This window comes from Martes martes, assembly GCF_963455335.1.
Source record: "Martes martes genome assembly, chromosome: 14".
Taxonomy (NCBI): domain Eukaryota; kingdom Metazoa; phylum Chordata; class Mammalia; order Carnivora; family Mustelidae; genus Martes; species Martes martes.
In genome coordinates this window covers 55,886,055-55,905,687 of record NC_137902.1, presented here as the reverse complement: position 1 = coordinate 55,905,687, position 19,633 = coordinate 55,886,055, and the positions used below count along the sequence as shown (strand labels likewise).

Below are 19,633 nucleotides of genomic sequence, written 5' to 3'. Positions count from 1 at the left end.
ATGGGGTGCCCCATTACAGCGAGGGGGAGGCCGGGACTCTGGCTGGCCCAGCGGACACTGAGCAGATCATCTGCCAGGCTAGGAGACACCCTCCCCATCTCCAGGGGAGCTCACTCCCTCCCTGAGCCCCTCAGCTTGTCTTCAGGGGCCAGGAGGGAGCCCTCAGGGCTCTGAGGAACTCTCAGCCCTCACTCACAAGGAGATGCCCCAGGCTGGATCCATATACCTGCTGAGCGTTTCTTTGCTTATTCAGATCATTAATATTTATTAGGCAGCAACTGGAGGCCAGGTGCTGAGTAGACAGTGAAAATCTGACCCAGCCTGCTTGTCCCTGCGCAGAGAGACCAGGAAGCCCATCGTGATTAGGATACAGACTGTGCTCAGCCATGATGGCTAGGGAGCGGTGCCCACAGGGCAGAGGCACCCGCCTTAGGGTGGGGGCAGACAGAGAGGACAGAGAGGGCTTCCAGGAAAGGGAGGATTAAGTAAATGGTGATCAGGGAAGAGCAGAGGTTCCCAGGTTGTGAGGCCGGGGAGGAGCCCCCCTCCCCCCCCCTCCCCCCCAGGGAACACAGGTTCTTATAAACTGCCAGAGAAACAGGGAAAGTGCTTTGCATAGCAGAGCAAGGGCCGGCTAGCGAGGCGAGCAGGGCCCGGTGGAGAAGGACCAGGACAGGGTCTTCAGGAGTCGGGACTCTATCCTGAGGGCCGTGGACAGCCTTGGTTTGTGTTTAGCTGAGGATGGATGTGATCAGATGTGCAGTCTGAAAAGATGTCCCGTCCCTTCCTGCTCCGGCATGGAGCGTGTTTAGAAGCAGCTGTCGGTGGGGGACTGGCTGGGAGGCGTTTGCAGTAATCAAGGGCTGGGCTGGTGGCACCTTTTGGAGGTGGAATTGGCTGATTACATAATGACAAAAGTGGGGATTGAGAAAGAAGGAGGAGTTCAAGGTGACTCCACGTTTCTGGCTTGAGTAACCACGTGGACGGTGGTAGCATTCTCCAAATAGGGGAGAGGATTTTGCTGGGGAAGATGAGTTTAACCAGAAAGTGATGAACTTGAGATGTCCTTGTCACATCCAAAGGGAGATGGTCGCCCCCCCGCCCCATTTGCTGCTGGAGGTCAGAGCTGGAGCTGGCTCACCGGATCCGTAAGGGCAGATCACGCACACCCCCTCCCAACTCTGTGCTCAGTGGCATCACGTTGATAGCTTAAAATCAGCCATGGTGGGAGGTATATTTACACCACAGAGATTAGCAAATGCTGTACAAAGCAGGGCTCTTCTCTCCCACTCTCTGTCACCTCAGCTAACAATTAAATAATGACCAGCACGGGGTTTTGTTTGAAAGATAGTCAGCCTTGACGTGGAGTGGGAGGCCTGCTCTGGGCAGATACAGGACTGACCCTCTTGCAGGGGTCAGAAAGAAGGAAAGGGAGAGTTAAGCTTCTGTCTGTCTATGTGGATTTACCCCGCACAAATTGCAAGTAGGAGTAGACATCGGGGTCCACTTCCACAAAGCAGGGATCCACTTGGCTCCCTCTCCACCCTGGCCTTGAATTAAGGGAAGAGATTTTGGAAAGAAATGTAAAGTTTGTGTCCCTTGTTCTTACATGGAAGGACATAGTATTAATCCATTATTAATTTACAAATAAGTTTATAATCCATAATTTTAATATGATCCTAATTCCAGTGAATTTTTTATGGGGTCGGGAGTCCAACAGAATAATATTCATTTCATTTGGGAGGAAAAAAAGTAAACTTTCATAAGGATGTTAGGAAAATTCTGAAAAAAAGCATAAGGGGGATAAGGCAGGAGTGGACTGGTTGTTCTACTAGATAGCTGATGTATTATAAAAACAGAGCAGTTAAATAGAACAAAATGGGGAGGCCAGAAATACAGCCAAACGCATCTGGGAAGTTAGTCCCTGGTAAAAATTTCATTTCACAGTAGGAAGAGGAAAATAAATTGTTTAGGAGATGATGCTGGGACAAGGGACAAGCCATTTACCAAAAGGTAAAGCCAAAAAAAGAAAGAAAAAAAAAGCTGAATCTGTACCTCACTTGTTATACCAGAATAAACACCAGAGGGATAAAATACTTAGATGTAAAACACAAAGCTATAAAATACGAGGACAAAGCGTGAGCAGACATTTATGAAGTCCGCACTGGGGAGGTCCCCTAGAAACATGGCATAAAACCCAGGAGCCATAGGGAAAGATTGATGTTTGCCCATCCAAACGCAAAACTTCTATCGGGTGGGAAATACAGCATGAAAAAGACAAATGCCGGATTGGAAGGAATATTGGCGACACACGTGGCTCTCAAAGAGTTAGCGTCCTTGACGAAGAGCTGCCCTTGGGTCAATGGGAAACAAACAAGTGAGGGGAAATTGACGGTAAGGAACACAAGCAAGCAGTTCACGGATAAATGACCCGCCTGTAAACACTGCGAGAGAGGTCCAGCTTCAGCGTGTAATTGAAGAGACGTAGATTAAAATCCAGTTCCAGGCCTCCCCGGGTGCCTTACCCAGCCCAGCATCTCCAGAAAGTAGAGCCCCGGTTTCCATTTGGTCAATGACAACATTCTTCCCAAGGTCCCAAAAAAGCCTTGGTTAGCCCCGGATTTGGCTCTGAGCTGGGGAGATGGATCCCGCTCCCAGGCAGGCTCTGTAATTAGCAGACCATGTGATTATCCTTACCATGTAAACACTATCCCGAGTGGGACTTGAAGATGTTTCTTGGAATCCTCTCCTCCTGACCTCTTTCCTCGGGCCTCTCGGCATTCAGAGTAGTTGAAAGTTTACACTGCGAGGTTCCAGAGGCCACAGCGCAGGGTTTCCGGGTTTTCTCCTTAGTGCTATTGTTAGCATCACTCACCCTTGAGAGGAGCGAAGGCTGGGGCCCTCTGACACGTGAGCGGCATCTCCTCCCTCCTGCCCTTGGGCTGCCTGCCACAAGCCCATCCCGACCCTGTAGGACGCGGCTCACTCCCCACTTGACCGATGCTCCCACCCTGATGGCAGGGTCCCTTTCCCACCTAGCTGTGTCCCCTGAGCAGAGGTCTCTGGGCACTCCTGTCCTGGACTATGACCGGTGGCTTCTAGTCTCCAGCCCAAACGCCTACCTGCGTGGCACTTTGCACCTACAGGAGAATGGGCGTGAGAGGACACAAAGATCAGGGGACCCTGAGATTGCCCAACAGCAGGTGGTGGGGTCTGCTGGACAGGGAGAGAGAAAAACGAGCCGTCTGACCCATGTGGCCTAAAAACACCCCTTCTGATGGTTGGTTTCTGCTATCCAAACCACCCTCATGTACGTGGCCCAGGGCAATGACTGTGTAAATAAAATGGACTCAGAAGATCACAGTTGGGGAGTTCAGGGTATGGGGGGCCGGTCCCCACTGTCTGTGCCCTCCAGCTCCCTGTTCATATGTTGGGGTTCAGGGCACGGAGGCCCTGAGGAGCTCTCAGCTCTGCTTCCCAGGGAGACCTGAAGGAGGCTGGACCCCTCCTTTTCCCCAGACCCTGGGGGAGGCTTCCTCTGGTGTTCCTTTCCATCTTTCTCCAGCCTCCCTGCTAGGCAGCTCACCGTGGGGAGGCTCTCCCCCAGAGGACCCCGGAAGAGTGGGAGGGAACCCGTGGGCACTCTGGGAGCAAAGGGGACTCGGTCTAACTTCATGCCCTCCTGGCTCATTCTCACTCCTCTCCTGCTCTTTCCAGGGTCAGCCGGGCACTCGAGGTTTCCCTGGATTTCCGGTAAGTAGGGAGGGCTGAGATGGGTTGCGTCCCCGGTGACCCCTGGGCCTGGCTGGGTTAAACTTCATGTGGGGCCAGCCCTCAAGCTGCTCTTGACCTTCCAAACTCTGGTCAGTAAGGACCCTTTCCTGCAGCCTCTCCCGGAGAGCCACTGAGGAGAGTAGCTGGCACTTGGCCCAGATCGCAAGAGAGGACAGGGACAGTCATGGGGAAAGGAAGAGACAGCAGGACAGGGACAGGAGAGGCGAGTCACAGGCTGGGTAAACCCCAGCAGGACACTGGAACAATGAACACATGATGAACCTCAGGAAGCAACCGCTGACCTGGCTTGGAGAGGAGACCTGCCCACACAAGGTGGTCATGCGGCCATAAGGATGCTTGTGACCCCTGCCCCAGGGGTCCAAGACAGGTTCTACAGGCTCTTCCTTTTCCCCGGGCGGGCGTTGGTGTTAGCCAGCCCCAGGCTCTCTAGCAACATATAGTTCACTTTGCAGTCGGGGTCAGGAGGAGGAGCTAGGTCTGTGATCGCCGTGGTGACTGTCATCCATCAGGCTGTCCCTCGTGCCTGGTAGAGGACAGTGGCACTTCGCTCACTCCTCACAGAGACCCCTCTATTAACCCCACTGTAGAACAAGAAACTGAGGCTTAAGCTTACCCATGGTCATATAACCAGTAAGTGGTCAGGCAGACACTTGAACTCCAACTTGGAGTCCAGAACCCGTGCCCTTAACCACTGCCCAGGCAGCCTCTTCGGCAGGAAACCTGCGCTGCTGTCTTGACATGTGGCCTCTTTCTTCTTTCAGGGTCCCATTGGGCTCGATGGCAAACCGGTGAGTGGACCCTCTCAGGCTGTGAGCTCCTCTCCCTTGCTCGAACAGGGTCAATAGCCCCAGGTCCTCAGTCCTTCGGAAAGACCCGAACTCCATGGGAGAAGGTCCAGAGCGAATGAACGTTCCCGGGGCGGGAAATCGTTGCCCGTGGGAGGCACGGAGGGGCTGTTAGAATGAGTCGCCCCTGACCCCCGTGGGCCTCCCCTGGGCACAAGTCCACGGCCACCAAGCTGGGCTCTTGGCATCTGGGGCAAGAGCCACCCCGAGAAGTTGGTGTTTCTGAGGCGCCCTTGGAAGGGGCCGAGGTAGGGAGTGAGGCGGGGCGGCAGCAGGGAGGGAAGAGGAGTGGAGAGCTCAAGGCCCTGACTCTAAATGGAGCGTGGAACCCCCTCCCCACTGCTCCCCAGCACCGCTGGGGGGGCTGCCTTCGCCTCCCTGTCTCCTTGGGTCTCCCACCCTGGTGGAGGCCCCCTGACACCCTCGTCCACATGGACCCTGTGTCCCCATCCATAGCTCCTCCTCTGTCCATTTTAATCCTTTGGGCTTGGGCCCCAGACCCAAATATTCATGGGGGAAAGAGACCCCTCCCCACTCCTCGGAAAGAGTGAGCTGGGGGAGAGCTCTGGCCCTCTGAGGCCCTCAGAGATGATCAGGGAAGGCAGTGAGAGCCACGCCCTCGCCTCAGCCCTGAGCCGCTGGCGACCCCCTGATGAGGGTCTGGCCGCCCGCCTGGCCGTCCCCCACCACAGGGCAGAGCTGAGCACAGCGAGGGGTCTGGTGGCCTTTCCCACTCAGCTCCCAGGACCCGGCGTGCCTCCAAGCTGCCCGGGGTATGTCACGGAGCAGGGCTCTTGGGGGGCTGGTGGCTGCTAAGTAAGACCCAGCAAAGGGTGGGGGGCAGGTGCCCAAGCCTGAGCCAGTGGGTCCAGGGGAGCGAGAGGACAGGTGAGGAAGAGAGATGTGGGCAAATGAGCAGTGGGTGATGGAGAGAGGGCAGGGCAGGGGCTTTGGGGTGCAGTGTACCCGCGCTCACACTCTTCTCCTTCCAGGGCCACCCTGGACCCAAAGGGGAGATGGTAAGACCCCGGCTTTCCTGCTTTCCCTTTGGGCATGGGGGGTGGTCAGCCTGGCCCTCATGGTCCGCATCCAAGCGCCCTCCAGCGGCTGCCCCCACAGTCACTCCCAGCTGTGTACAACATATCCCCCCGGTCCTCACGTGAACACAGTGGGGAGAGGCAGGCAGGGGGCCTCTCTGACTGAAAAAGGAGGAAGAGGAGGTCCAGAGAGGTCCAAAGTCGCCAGTATCCCACAGTGGGGGCAGGTGCTCCCAAACTGCCACGCCTTTGCCTCAGAGCTGAATGTAGACTCAGCGTGGGGGGAGCATCTAGCACTTTCTCTGCAACCGGATTTCCTCCTAGCCCGACCCTGCTCGGGGCTGCCCCAGGACTCTCCGTGCTCCTGCCCCAGCTGGGCACAAAGCCGACTTGCCCCCACCTTCCTTCCCGCCCCTTCCACTTTCAGCAAAGCCTTGTAAAGGGATTTCCTGTCTCTCTGGTCTCCCCCAGGCCCCTCCTTCCAGAAGGGAGAGCCGCCCCTTGTCAGGAGCCGCCCACTCCAGGGGAGGGGGCCAGTTCTCCGTGGAAGGGATCAGCCATTAAGAGTAGATGAGCCAGTCCCAGGCTGGGATGCTATCCAGTCTCCCCGGGTGGTCACCTCTACATTGGGAGGACCTCACTCCTGCGGAAGGGCCTGGAATGTGCAGCACCACAAGGCTCCCCGCCTCCCTGCCCAGCGCGGCTCTGGTGTGTGTCTTGCTCCAAGTGCAAGCATGAGGACACTCTCCACTCACAACCGGGGTGCAGCCATGGCATGGGAGGCAGGAACCCTGCCCGTCGAAAGAGGTGGCTAACTTTGTGGATGGGAAAGGAGACCTGGCCTGTCCCCCCAGCTCCCCCTACATTGCTTGGGACCCTTGGCAACTCAGCTCCCTCTGGGCTTTAGCGTGTCTGGTTAACTCAGGCCCAGCTCACACTCACTGAGGGTTTTCTGTGAGGTGGGCACAGAGCTAAGTACTATGCGTGCCTCATCTCCTTCATCCTCAGCATAAGCCTTGTGCTCCAGGTCCTACTAGTAGCCCCCTGAGAGCAGTGGGAGCTGAAGCTCAGAGACGCTAAGGAACTTACCTTAAGTCACACAGCTAGGGAGCCTCGGAAACAGGATCCAAACCCAATTCTCTAATTCCTTCCCTCCCTCCACATTTTATGGCCTCTCTTCCTCTTTCTTTCCTTTTCTCCTTCCCTATCTCCCTGCCTCCTGCCTTCCCTGGACACATTCTTATTGAGTATCCACACTACGCTGGGCACTGTGCCAGGTCCCAGGTATAAGGGAAACACTGTCCTTGCCATCCTGGAGCTCACCGTCTAGTGGGGGAGCATGCATTTGAACAATCCAATGCATAATTAACAAATTACCTTGGCACAGTGCGATAAAAAGAGAATGCCAGGTAGCCTGAGAAACCTCCACGTTACAGCATGTCATCCAGGGTTAAGAGTCAGAGAGACTTTCTGAGAAAGACTTGAACTGTGGCCCAAGGGATGAGGGTTTAACTAAAAGAAAAAGAAAGGGAAAGAGCATCTGGACATGGGAGAATAGCATGTGCAAAGGCCCTGAGGCAGGCAAGCCCTTAAAATATCCACAGAGCTGGAAAAAGGGCAGTGAGGTTCTGGGGGCCATGGGTGGAAGAGCTGGCTTTGGAACCCAGGTGTCCATCCAGCTTTCCTGTCCATCGCGGCCACCCCCACTGCAGGTGCATGACGTGTTGCCCCTCCCCTGTCTCAAGCATTGCTCTGCGCATGCGTGAAGCAGTGGAGACCAAGGCAGGAACCCTTCCATGCTGCCATTGTTCCAGAGGCGCTAGGGTTCAGATGTCAGGAGTTTGGGGCGCTTTTCCCTCTACCCCTCCCCGCCACTTTCTTCCCCTTCCTTGTGGCCTGACGCTAACCATAGCACAGTCTATAGCAACCCAGAAGTCATAATGATAGTCAAGCAGGCCCTGCTCTGTAATCCTTGTAACAGCTTATTATCCCTACTATACAAAAGGGGAGACTGAGGCACAGAGAGGCTGAGTATATTGCCCAAGCCTCCACGGCTTCTAAATAACAGAGCTGGGGCTGAGACCCATGGGGTGGGACCTTACCACACTCCTTTCTGTGGCCAAAGCCCTTTGTCTTGAGGGATAGGAACCATTCTATGGGGGCACTTCCTTTGCCATCCCACTGCCCCACCCCACTGAACCACCCATGATTCTCCCCTGTCTGTTGGGGGTCTGAGTTAACTTAGGGGGAAAGGGTGAGGACACCCCATCTCCCATGAGCCCACACCGGTGTGATAGATCCCCTGTCTGCCTCTTATTCATCCATCAACATCTGACAGACCCCAGAACCATTAGGCTTCTGTTTGGCTTGGCACAGGGACTCCTCGCTATTAATTCAACACACTGTCTAGTGTAATTATCTTGGCCTGCTTATCATCCGCCTGTCTCCCACTCACCTCCATCCCCAGATGGTTTCCCCTCTGCTAGGCATGCAACACAGGGGCCTGGGGCTCATTCGCATGCTGAACCTATTTCCTCACCTCAAAAGGGGATCACCCCTGCCCCACGCACCCCATAGGAGCGCCCAGAACTGAATGAGAGGTGTAGACAGACCTTGTGCTGAACACCTGGTCAGCCACATGGGTCACAGTGCCCCACGGGTGGTCCCAAAGTCCACTTGTCCCCTCCCGCGAACCTGCTGGGAATTTCCCTATTTGGTGGTTGGTCCAGTTAACAAGTCAGGGCCCCTCCAGGGAGATCTTGAAGAGAAGGGTCCAGCAGATGGAGCCTCACAGGCCTTCGGGATGGTGGCTCAAAGGGCCCTCAGGGCCCTAGGGGCTGAGGCACTGCCTGTGGCTCCAGCCAAGTCTAGAAGCCCTACCTTCTGAGCCCCAGCCCAGTTCGGAGAGCGTGGCGGAGTGGAAACAGCTGGACATTTGCCGGCAGCAGACCCGGGCTCCCGTCCCAGCACCCCCACTCACTGAGCCTCAGGGCCCCTCTCCATCACCTCATCCGGGAGGTGGAGCGGACATGAACGTCTTCTCCGTGGGCCGGTGCGGGTATGAGTTCAGCACATCTTGAAAGCCTGCCTCAGAGCAAGTCCTCAAAGCACAAGGCATGTGTTCTCCCCTCTTCCCTCCACACCAGCCTCAGGTCAGCTCCTGAGAAAACCAGCTGAACCCTGCATCCTCCTGAAAGAACAGGGATCCACCCTGAACCCAGGTTTCTTTCTCAACCCTGCAAACCGGACAAGACACACCAGAAGGAGCCTTAAGACCACTTAGGTTCCTCTGAGGGGTCCAACCTCCTGGGTCTTCACTTCTCTTCTCCGAAGCACCCCCCCCACCATGTACCCCGAAGCCCTTCTGACTCAGTGGGTTTCATGCTGAGGCAGTACTGGGTGAAAGACAGAATGTGCCGGCAGGGTCTCCTAGAGGATTTGGACCTCAGCTTCTTGGCCCCATGAGGAGATGGGCACGTGTGAGGCAGGGCAGCCCACAGCAAAGAGAACCACCTGAGGTCTCCACGCACCCCTCTTCATGCCTGGCCCATGACGGGACCATGGAGGGACAGAGGAGGGATGGCGTCTGCTCTTCATCATGGCCACGTGCGAGCGCAAGTCACCAAGTCATACCCACTGACAGAGGACAAAGCTGAGGCACCCTGGACAGGCCACACCACCTAGAAGGTCCCAGGCACAGGAGGACCAGGTCGTGGGTGGAGGCCGGCCTTTAGGACTCCGTGTGTTAGCGCCGGTCCCAGCATGAGGCCTAGCGGGGCCCGTACCTCTGAGCCTGCCCGGCCTCGGTGTGCCCACTGACCCGTGTGTGCTTCCTCCCGCAGGGCCTGACGGGTCCCCGAGGACAGCCGGTGGGTACCTCGCCCTCACGTTCCTCCCCCACGGAGGCTTTGGGGCCCTGTGGCCTTAGCTTCACGTTCTGACTCTGCCATTTCTGTCTCTTCACAGGGACCTCAAGGACAAAAAGGAGAAAAGGTAAGTTTGATGGAGGTTTTCTAGAATTTTCATAGCAGGAAACAGCCCCCCTAAAGGAGAAAGCAGTCGGGAGTGGTTATGTTCAAATGTTCGTGTTTATCCACAGAACCGGGCGTCCTCGGGGGTGGTGCAGTGGATGACAAAGAAGAGGGAGGGCGCTCTGGGGCATGTTCTGTGCTCAGGGAGGAGTGGTGGCCGGGATCCTGGCCCTCCCCGGACTCCTTCTCTACCCCAGGTGCTTCCTGACGAGCCGCCATGAGCCTCTAAGGTTTTGAGGTATCCATTTGTAAACCACTGGCCTGGCTCCCTCTCTGGCCTCATACATTCTCCATTTCCTTAAATTTCTGATGGAGACCCTGCTGAGCTGGCCTTGGGCGAACTATACAGAGACCTGGTACCCCCATCTCGGAGAAGGCGTCTCCCAGGGCCCCCAGGGCCCATAGCTCACCTCTGTGTCTGCACTTCCCATCCAGGGGTTCCCGCTCAGGGCTGCTGGCGGGGAGGGTGGTGCAACCAGAGGGTTGACCTTTCTGCTATCTCCAGCCAGGCATGGAGCATGACTCCTGACTGCGGTCATGGCAAGTGGGATAGGACAGCAGAATCCTGCCCTACATTGCATGGGGCCATGTCCAAGCAGGCCTTCAGGGTTTCTTCTCTGCTGCCAGCCATGGGTGAGGGAGAGGTTTAGTTCTCCTGCCTCCGGGAGTTATGTCCCCGATCAGCACAGGGCTGGTGAGCAGAGAGGACGTGTGCTCCTGGGGATGTCCCTGAGGCACAATTTCCCCAGAGTGCCTAACACCCTCTTCTCCTTCCCTCCCTTTCTTCCCCAGGGTCAGTGTGGAGAGTACCCACATCGGGTAAGTGAACCCCTAAAACAGATCCATTCCTGGGGCATCACCCCCAGTTCAGCCTCATCCACCTGGGGCCCCCAGAACCCCCAAAGGTTGGGGACTAGAGGCATCCAGGCCCCCCTGCACTCAGCAGCCAGAGCAGTGGCCATGGGGGCAGGTAGCCCCTGGGAGTGTGCCTGGTGGTCTGTAGCATGCTTGACCGGAGCTGGTCTCCAGCGGCCGTGTTCGCCCCCCAAGTGTGTCTCCGCGCATTCGCCCCTGCAAGGCCAGCCTTCAGGACTCCGTTTGCTTGCAAGCCTTCCAGCGTGTGCGTGCACCTGGAACTCCAGGTTTCTGGCCCTATGTCCCCTCTGCATGTTGCCTTCTCTGTAAGGCCATGCAGCTTGTGTGAGTCCATGAGTCTGACTCCCTGCCCGGGATATGTGTGGTGTGTGTGTGTGTGTGTGTGTGTGTGAGAGAGAGAGAGAGAGAGAGAGAGAGAGAGAGAAACTGGATATGCGTGTCTGGCCGCCTGCCCCGGCTGAATCAGAGGGACTTTTGGGTTAGTCACTGTTGCAGATGACCCAGACCTCAATGGTGGGAGATAACTGAGGGCCGACTGTGTTGATTCAAGGCTAGAGCCTCTGCTTTGCCTCCCTAGGACTGGAGGAGGTCTTCTCCCAAACAGGGTGGGGGTTTCTGAGCTGGGATGGTCTCCCAGTCCCCCCCCCACCCCCCCGCCCAGGCCCCAGCTCCTTCCTTTGCCTTGTTTTGCCCCTGGGTGTAGAGCCTGCAACAGTCTTGTTAGGAAGCTGCAGACATGAGCACCAGGAGCCAGGGGGTACTCTTGGGACCGGGAGGGTGAAGATGTGGGCCCTCCGGTGAAAGCCCCAGTGAGCTGGGACCAGAAACATGTCACTCTCAGACCCTAGTGTCTTTGGGTGCCCATCCCTATGCCACGGGCCTCACTGTTCCCAGAAGCACACACACAGTGTGGCCTCCCTGGCTGCTGCCCCCGGCAGGCAAGGGGACCAGGGAAAGTGGAAAGACAAGCACCAGTTGGGCCAGGAGTCACGTGAATCCAGAAGGTCACGGGGAGGTGCCCCGGCACCCAGACTCTGACCCCTGGGTTTCCCAGGCCAGCGAGAGGCTGCAGGGTCTTCCCCATAAACAGCTGGGGCAGGGGTTGAAGCCAAAGGGGGACTGGGCCCCGGGCAGGGGGTACCGGCCGGTAGTTGTGCAGACAGAGCCCGTCGGCGGCCTGCGCTCCGGGGCCCTGGGGTTCCGGCCGGCCTGATCCTGGTACAATAACAGAAGGTCAGCTGTGCTGATTTGAAACGCTGGGCTCACGGGATTGTTATGCTATCCAAGAGAAAGACAGTGTCCCCAGCACAAAAGACAACACAACAGCAGACATGTTGGCAGTATGTCATCACTGGTCCTTAGTGAATGTGGGGGGAGGTGAGGGAAGCGGGAGGAGGGGGAGGAAGAGAAAGAGAGAGCAGCGATAGAAGGCTCTAGGAGCACCTCGGCCATGGAGTGCAGCAAAGCTATGGCCCTGGCAGGGGAGGGAACGAGTCTAGCCGGGGTGACCGCAGATTTGGGTGCTCAGCTGTTGGACGGGGCGAGGCAGTGGGCACCCCATGTTGATCCGGAAGAGGGTAAGAAAAGGGCATCTAGGGGGAGGGCCCTATTGGTTTCCCAGGGTGTCTGCAGGAATGGTGGAGGGGTGGGCGTCCTCCAGGCCCACAAGATAATGAAAGATCCAGGGCTGGTCCCTGCCTCTGCTCCAGCAGCATCCCAGAGATGGAAGGGAGGGCAGATGGAGTACCCTGGGGCAGGGATCAGGCAGGTGATGTCTGTAGGCTCCGGCACTCACGCCCCGGTCCTCCTGTCTCCCACCTCGGTCCCCTCCCGCACCAGGAGCACCTAAGCAGCACTCTCTCGGCTCTGCGCTCCAACCAGATCATTACCCTGAAGGTTGGTGATTCTGGAAGGTCTCCGGGCCCCTCTCTGCTGAGAGACTCCCCAGACCAGAGCCCAACATTGCACATCCCCGAGCCCCACAGTGGGATGTGGCCGGGCTCTCGGGGCAGCTGTGGCCCCTGACGGCGGCAGGGACCTGGAAAGACCACAGGTGGGCTCCCAGTTCTCAGCCCAGGCGGCCCCTGGTCCTTAACACTCATCCCAGGGGCCTCGTGAGAGTTAAAATGCTTTCAGAAACCAGAGGTCAATTATACACCATCTTTGTTGTCACGTGGGCTCTAACCATTTCCTAAAGCCTTGGGGCTCTCAGCTTCCATTGGTAGAAAAACTGGAAACAAGGAGAATTTCCAGAAATGAAAATCACATTAGATAATGCAATTGAATGTTGCCTCTCCCCCAAAAGTGGTTGAACATGCCAGAGACATCCTTGCCCGGCCTTTATTTTCCAAACCCACCGGCCCCAGGGGCAGACCTTGGTAGCATTTAGCTTGTGCCCACACAGGCCACACCCTCGGCCGGCTCAGCCCCCGGGAGCCCGACTTGGCACTGCCCTTGACCATCCTCCCCAGATCCGCTGACACTAGCCTTTCTTGTTCAACCAAAAAAAGAACCCAGAGGTTGCCACACACCCCCGCCTGGCTTCGAGTACCAATTTAGCTGGTCCTGTGGCTCTTGCCCAGAGCCTCTGTATCTGACCCCCGCAGCCCATCAATCCCCGTCCTCCGCCAGGCAGAGGCAGGGCCGGCGGTGCAATGGTGGGCTGTGTGTCAGGGGACCACTCTCCCCGTCGGGGGTGCTGCTGGCCGACTCCCCAAGGGCCACACTCCTTCCGGAATGGCGTGCCACCCAAGGACAAGCTCGGCGCTGCGCCCCTCAAACCGCGAGAGGGCGCCCTCCACGCCTTCCCTCCCCAAGCCTCGTGCCTGCTAATCACTCTTCTCTCTTCCTCTCCTCGCCTCCCACTTGGCCACCCTGCCTTCCTGGCGACATTCGGCATCCTTCTGAACACCTGCGATCTTTGGCCTTTGCCCTCTGACCTTCCAACTCATCTTTCTCCTCAGCTGCTGCCTCTCCTCAATTCAGTGCGACTGGCTCCGCCCCCAGTCATAAAAAGACGGACCTTCCAGGTAGACACCTTCCCTTTGTCCAGACCGTGTGTGGCGTCCCCAGGGGCTGGGCAGGTCTCCGGGCCTCCGAGGGCCAGCTGGGACTGTAGACAAGGGCAGAGCCTCGCTCTGCTTCCGCTCAAGTCAATTAGACAAAACTGGACCTGTGAGTGTCATAGATGTGGAAGTACACAAGCCCCGAGCCCAGGACATCCCCCAACACCACACTACAAGAGCCAGCCCTGGGTTCCGGCCCTCGCGCTGCGCATCTGACAAGTCTGATTTCCTTTCATTCTCTGGCTCGCTTTGCGACATAGGCATGATTGTGCTTATTTCACAGATGAGGAATCAAGGCTTTGGGGACATGAAGGCCGTTGCCCGAGGTCACACACCCAGTACATGGCAGAGCACCCAGCTTCTGTGACTCTTCTGAGTTGTGGGACTGGGGACAAAAGCCTTAACCTCTCTGGGCCTTGCTTTTTCACTTGTAAAACAAGGACATGAAAGGTTGCTACTGCACAAGGCTGTTCTGTGTGCAACTCTGCGTTGCACACTCTGGCGTTGTTTCAGTGCTGTTCTCAGATTGAGGCCCAGAGGGGTGAATTTGTGCCCACAGTCACACAAACAGTGAGAGGCAGAATTGGAAGACGGGGACCAAGACTTTAGACCCCACATTCAGGGCTCTCTCGGTTGGACCTATACCCTTTATATTTAGAAAAGGATGGCTTGGCACCCGATCCCTTGTAACCTGAGTTTGAGGAGTGAGGGCATTTGCAGAGGGAATGTAGCACGACCAACAGGTGTAATCGTTGTGAGCAACTGCTTCCCTCTTCCTGCCTTACGAACCCCAGGAGGCTGCGATAAGACCAGGTTACAAAGAACAGAACGTAAGAGAGCTCGGGAGCCAGCATAGGCGTTGCAGCTGGATCTAGACCGGGCGGCCCACAGCTGCCTCTTATGCCCCCAGCCCTCCTTTCACTGTGCAGGGGTTACCCCCAAGGCCGTGGGGATGTTGGAAGGGCAGGGCTCAGAGATGCTCTCTGAAAGCTGGACAGCAGGGCCCAGAGCCACCATCTGGCCACACTCAAGAGTCAGGAGCCCAGAGTCCAGCAGTTCAGGCATCTGACTGAACAAGGCTGAAAACTCCCTCCAATTAACAGCTAAAAATACAGAGGGACACATGACGCGTGTGTTACCCGAGCCTACATATCCCATTACAGCAGCCAAATCCTCGAGAGCCTTTATGGGCTCCCAGCTCTTACTCCAAGCACAGCCCTTCGGGGGGCCCCCTGGCAGCTCAGAGAAGCACCAGCCCCCCCAATCACCCACCCCTCCCTGTGTCGGACCCCATTCCAGAAGAGCTGTCCTTGCTCTCAGACCTGTCGCTCGCCTCAGCGCCTAGCAGCCATCTCCTGGCCTTAGTTGCATTAGGCACCCATCATGCCCACCTTATGGACAGAAAAACTGAGAAGGTGCCCAGAACTCCATCCAGGTCCCTGCACATTACGGCCTCCCTTTTCAAGAGCAAGGCGTGGGCTAGCCAGAACTTTCTGTGCCGCCCTGAGCTGGTTTCCAAAGTAGAGAGGGAAGCGTGGGGGCCCCTGCTCGGCCCGCCGCAGAGTCTGCCTGGAGAACAGCCCCCAGCCATCATGGGACGTAAAACGGCTTGTCCGTTTCCTATCAATAAACCAATATTGATTTTACAGGCTCTGTAAGACGCTTAAACACTGAGTCTAACATTTGCCGAAAGAGGAAATTATATGAAATATGATGTACTTAGCAGATGGTGTTGGAGGTCATTTCCAAAGTGCAGAAAGTTGGACAGTGAGCAGGTTTTTTTCTGGGGGCTTATTTGGAATGACTAAGAACGTCTGGAGTTCTAGGTTTGGGTCCCAGTTCCCCATGGGATCCTCCACGTGACCTCGGCCAGGGAGCTCAACTTCTCTGAGCCTGTTTTCTCTTCCATGCAATGGGTCTCGTGACCCATTTCTGCCCCAGCCCCCTCCCCCACGGACATTCTGTGCCCTTGAGTGGCTTCTCAGAGGGTAGAGCAGGATGGAGCCTGGGCCCCAGCCTGACTGTGCTGCACTAGGACATCCCAGCACTAGGACATCCCAGCCCAGCAAGGGACCGGCAGGTGCTGCTGGAATCCCCCAGTTCTTGTCCTGAGGTTGCTCACCCCGTTTCTACTCATCTTTTCCTCCCCTGAGGTTGCAGCAGGAAACCGCAGCCCCCTGTTCCTGCCCCAGAGGGTTGCAGAGAGCGCACCAGGAAGGCCGGCCGGCCTGCAGTTCTGGCCGCCCTTGTCCCTCAGCAGCCCAGCCTGGAGTTTGCACACCTGTCAGGCTCTTCTGCTTTAGTCTGTCTGCAGGGATGGGTCCCTTCTCACAGGAGCTGAACCCAGATGGTCCCTGGAGCGCTCACTTAGAAAACAACACGACAGCTTTGGGCTAGATCTAGGATGACCCCGGTTGGTCCCCGGCCCCAGGAGGTGCATCACACGGACCAGGCTCTCTCCTCCTCCTCCTGAAGGAACACGATGCCACCCCCAGCTCCCTGGGCCCCCGGCCCCTCCCGGACACAGGCACAGTGGGTGACGAGGGCTGGGCTCAGACTAGCTGACTGACAAGTGGGGACAGGACGAAAAAATTCTCCTCAAGACCCATGCAGGCATACGGCGCTTTACAGTGTCAAAGTCAACCAAGCTCAGTGTTGCAAACCCAGCTGTCCTGTGAGGCTGGGCATGGGTGACGGAAGAGACAAAAGCAGGCCGCAGGCAGAAAGGATGGGGAAGGGTGACTGAGGCACCCGGGGAACCCAGGCCACACCTGAAGGGTATGACTGCCCTCGGAATGTGGGCCTCCAGTGCCAGGGCTCCCAGCGTGACATCAGAAGCCCCCAGTCCAAATGTTTACACCACATCTTTTGTCCGGCTGTTTAGTGAGCCAAACCAACTTCCATGGCCTCTGACCTAAGGACCCCCTTGGACACTGGGGGCAGAGAATCAGACAGCAGAAACAAGGAACTGCTGCTGTCATTTGATGCCTGGGAGGCCCAGCATAGCCGGAGGATGTCACCTCCACATGGAGGGAGGCGCCGAGGCAGGCCGGGCTGAGGACCCCCGGGCTAGACCCGGGCATCTGAGTGGGCCCAGAGCGTGCCCACTGTCGAGCAGGGTCATCTCGCTCACACCTCTGTCTCTGCCCCCAGCAGGGCTCTTGCTCTGGGGCTGTTTGTGCAGCCGGTCCTCTCTGGACTCCCCCCGCTACTCTTGGGGACCTAATGTCTTGACCATCTCCTTGCTACCACGGGTCCCTGCATGCAGTCGCCGCCACAGCCTCACCACCGTCACGCCACACCGCCTGCCCTCCAGAGCCCACCACGGGCCCTTCACCGGGTGCATGGCACTGGGGCGGGAGCCGGTCCCTGGGCCCAGGGCTCTCCCTCTAACTCTTGTTTCCACCAACATCAGGGGGAACAGGGCCAGGCCGGCATCCAAGGCCCACCAGGGCCACCAGGCCCCCCTGGACCGAGCGGACCCCTGGGGCCCCCAGGACTGCCAGGGCCCATGGGGCCATCAGTAAGTATCTCCTTCCTCTCTCCTTCACCCCCTCTCCCAAGATTTGTCCCAGGCATTCTCTGGAAGCATCCAAACCTTACATCATTGACAAGAACCTGGGTCCCCACCCAATGGGCAGAACACCTTGGCCAGGTCAATGGTGGTGAGGGGCTTGTGCGAGAAGCTGCCCACCCTGCCACGCTCACCCATCGCACTCTGGTTCTGACCCAGCTGCTGGGGCCAGACCCCAACGGCAGTCATTGCCTTCCAGGGAAGGAATCCCCAAGAGGCTGTCCCTTTCCCTGTTTTAGATTCCTGGAGGTGCAATTGCTGGATCGTGCTGTGCCAACAGGTGCCTCCCTCCCTCCAGGCAAGCCACACTCAGGCAGGAGTAGGTCAAGCCCAGGGTCCACCAAGTCCCCCTTTTCCAAGTGCTGGCCAAGACCCCGCTCTCTTGACCTAGTTGGTACAACAGAGCAGCTGGGCCGGCACCTGGCCTCCTTGGCAGAGAACGGGTTCTCTTAGTCTTAGAGCCAAGACAAATGTCCTATGTCACTGAAGGGACAGGATTAAGGACAAAGTCTGTCTCATAACGTTTCTTTCACGTGATTGAAAAAGAACCTGGTTTTGTTTCTTATGACAAAAGCATCATGCATGCAGTGTGAAAAATTTGGAACACGGACAGAGAAAACGTTTTGAATTGTCTATTTTGCCATATCCCAAGTTCACCGTCATTAACATCTTGGAGGGGCCTGGCATGTTTCTCCTTAGACTTGTCTGCCCCTAAGCACTTTCCAGGTTGGTCATGTTCTGAGTAATGTAACAGTTTGTGCCCCGTTATGTTTTTCACTTAACACTGCAAACCACACCCTTTCTTTGGGCTGGAGTCTCCTGTGATACGGATTTTGGGGCTGCTGGGCTGATTACCGAGTAGTTAATGAGTTCCCTTCTGTGATATAGATTCCTGAATGTAAATGTTTGTGTCCATCTCTGGTGCTCCCCATACAATAGATGCCCAGCATTGGAATTGCTAGGTTGGCCATGTCCCTGCCACTGGTCCCCGTCACTCATCGAGCACGGCTGCTTCCCCTGTCGCTGGGCCCCGTGGCGGCTCTAGCTGTCAGTGCTGAGGCTCCGTAGAGGGCCCCTCTTGGCCGGGCAGCAGCTCTGACCACCCAGGGCACCCAGCTTGGCAGCTCCGCTCAGCGTGAACGCCTAATTTCCCCACTCTCCTGCATAGTTTGACCCCCACAATGGATTTTAAATATTTCTGTGTTTTGGGACCCCAGGAAGGAAGATTAGTCCCAATTCCCTGGGTTTGTAGATGGGAAAACGGGAAACCCGAAAGGAAGTGAAATTTAGGGAGCTAAACCCAACCACTCTGAGAGAACCCCCAAGAAATAATCAAAATCCACTCCTTTGCTGACCACTACACTCTGCCCCCAGACATGTGGAGTTCCCACTCGTTGAACGAACCCAAGCCCGGTGGTTTTCTTTGTTAGGTTGTTTGTAAAGAAAAAAACCCAGGAAGCATGTTTTGAAACCCACGGACACAGACCAGACTTGGCCATCTTGCTTTTCTCCAGCCCCTGTGTGCTGCCCAAACCTCGGCCCCAGACCGCAGCGGAGCCAGCTGGCCCCCGCCGCTCCCCTCTGGCTCCCACAGGCCCGGGGCCCACACCACCTCCCCACGGCCGAGGGCTGTGGTCACAGCACCCCAGGCCGAAGGAGACAGAAGCCTCCCCTGAAAGCTGGCAGGGCCAAAGGCAAAACCAAGGCTCTGTTGGGCAAGGTCGGCGTCCCAGGGAGGGGACCCAATTAGGAGGCGGGAGGGCGGGGGCGCAGACCAGACCACACTGTCATTTTAACCGGCTGCCGCTGACCTATTTTCCAGTGGGCGAGCACAGCCGAGATGCCCACGGCGCCCACATTGGCTCCAAAGGGAGCTGTGAGCCTGTCGTCCCCATGCGCCCTCCGCAGGTTTCTGACACCGTTCCAGGATCCTCAGCTCTGTTCTCTAGCACATCCGGAGCTCAGAACCCCTGGAGCGCTCCTCTGCCCCGAGCCCCCGCGGCGGACATGCCAACATGCCCTGTTCGCTGCTAGATTCCATCTCCACTCACCTTGCTCTTGCTTCCACAGGGCTTACCCGGGCCTCCTGGACCAAAGGTGAGGGCCCTTGGGGGGGGTGGGAGCGCTCTCTGCTGGTGGGGGAGGGGAGACGGCGCTGCCCGCTCCTGAGTGAGGAACTGAGCGTGACCTCCGTGAGCGCTGGGTCCCACCTGGCTTCCCTTCACAGTGCCGCCCTCCTCCTGGGAACTGCTTGAGTCCCACAGAGCTTGCATTCCTGTGTGCCCGGCCACATCAGGCACTGTGACTGGTACAGAGGCTGCAGTCCCCACCTCCGAGGAGCTCAGAGTCTGGTTGGAAACTCTAGCTTGATGCCCAGGGCGCTCACTGTCACAACATCCCAATAAGAGAG

The 19,633-nt window shown here is 57.1% G+C and overlaps 1 protein-coding gene across 1 annotated transcript in view; it reads left to right on the top strand.

Annotated features, from left to right (window-relative positions):
• The window catches only part of COL13A1 (collagen type XIII alpha 1 chain), a gene marked incomplete at both ends in the record, with an annotated part of 145,258 nt that overhangs the window by 72,209 nt on the left and 53,416 nt on the right, over positions 1–19,633 (top strand). The window contains 9 exons of the mRNA XM_080823351.1: positions 3,718–3,753; positions 4,557–4,583; positions 5,633–5,659; positions 9,520–9,546; positions 9,644–9,670; positions 10,501–10,527; positions 13,548–13,613; positions 17,065–17,172; positions 19,294–19,320. Of these exons, the coding sequence (XP_080679477.1) occupies positions 3,718–3,753; positions 4,557–4,583; positions 5,633–5,659; positions 9,520–9,546; positions 9,644–9,670; positions 10,501–10,527; positions 13,548–13,613; positions 17,065–17,172; positions 19,294–19,320 (372 nt within the window). The remainder of the gene's footprint in view (positions 1–3,717; positions 3,754–4,556; positions 4,584–5,632; positions 5,660–9,519; positions 9,547–9,643; positions 9,671–10,500; positions 10,528–13,547; positions 13,614–17,064; positions 17,173–19,293; positions 19,321–19,633) is intronic.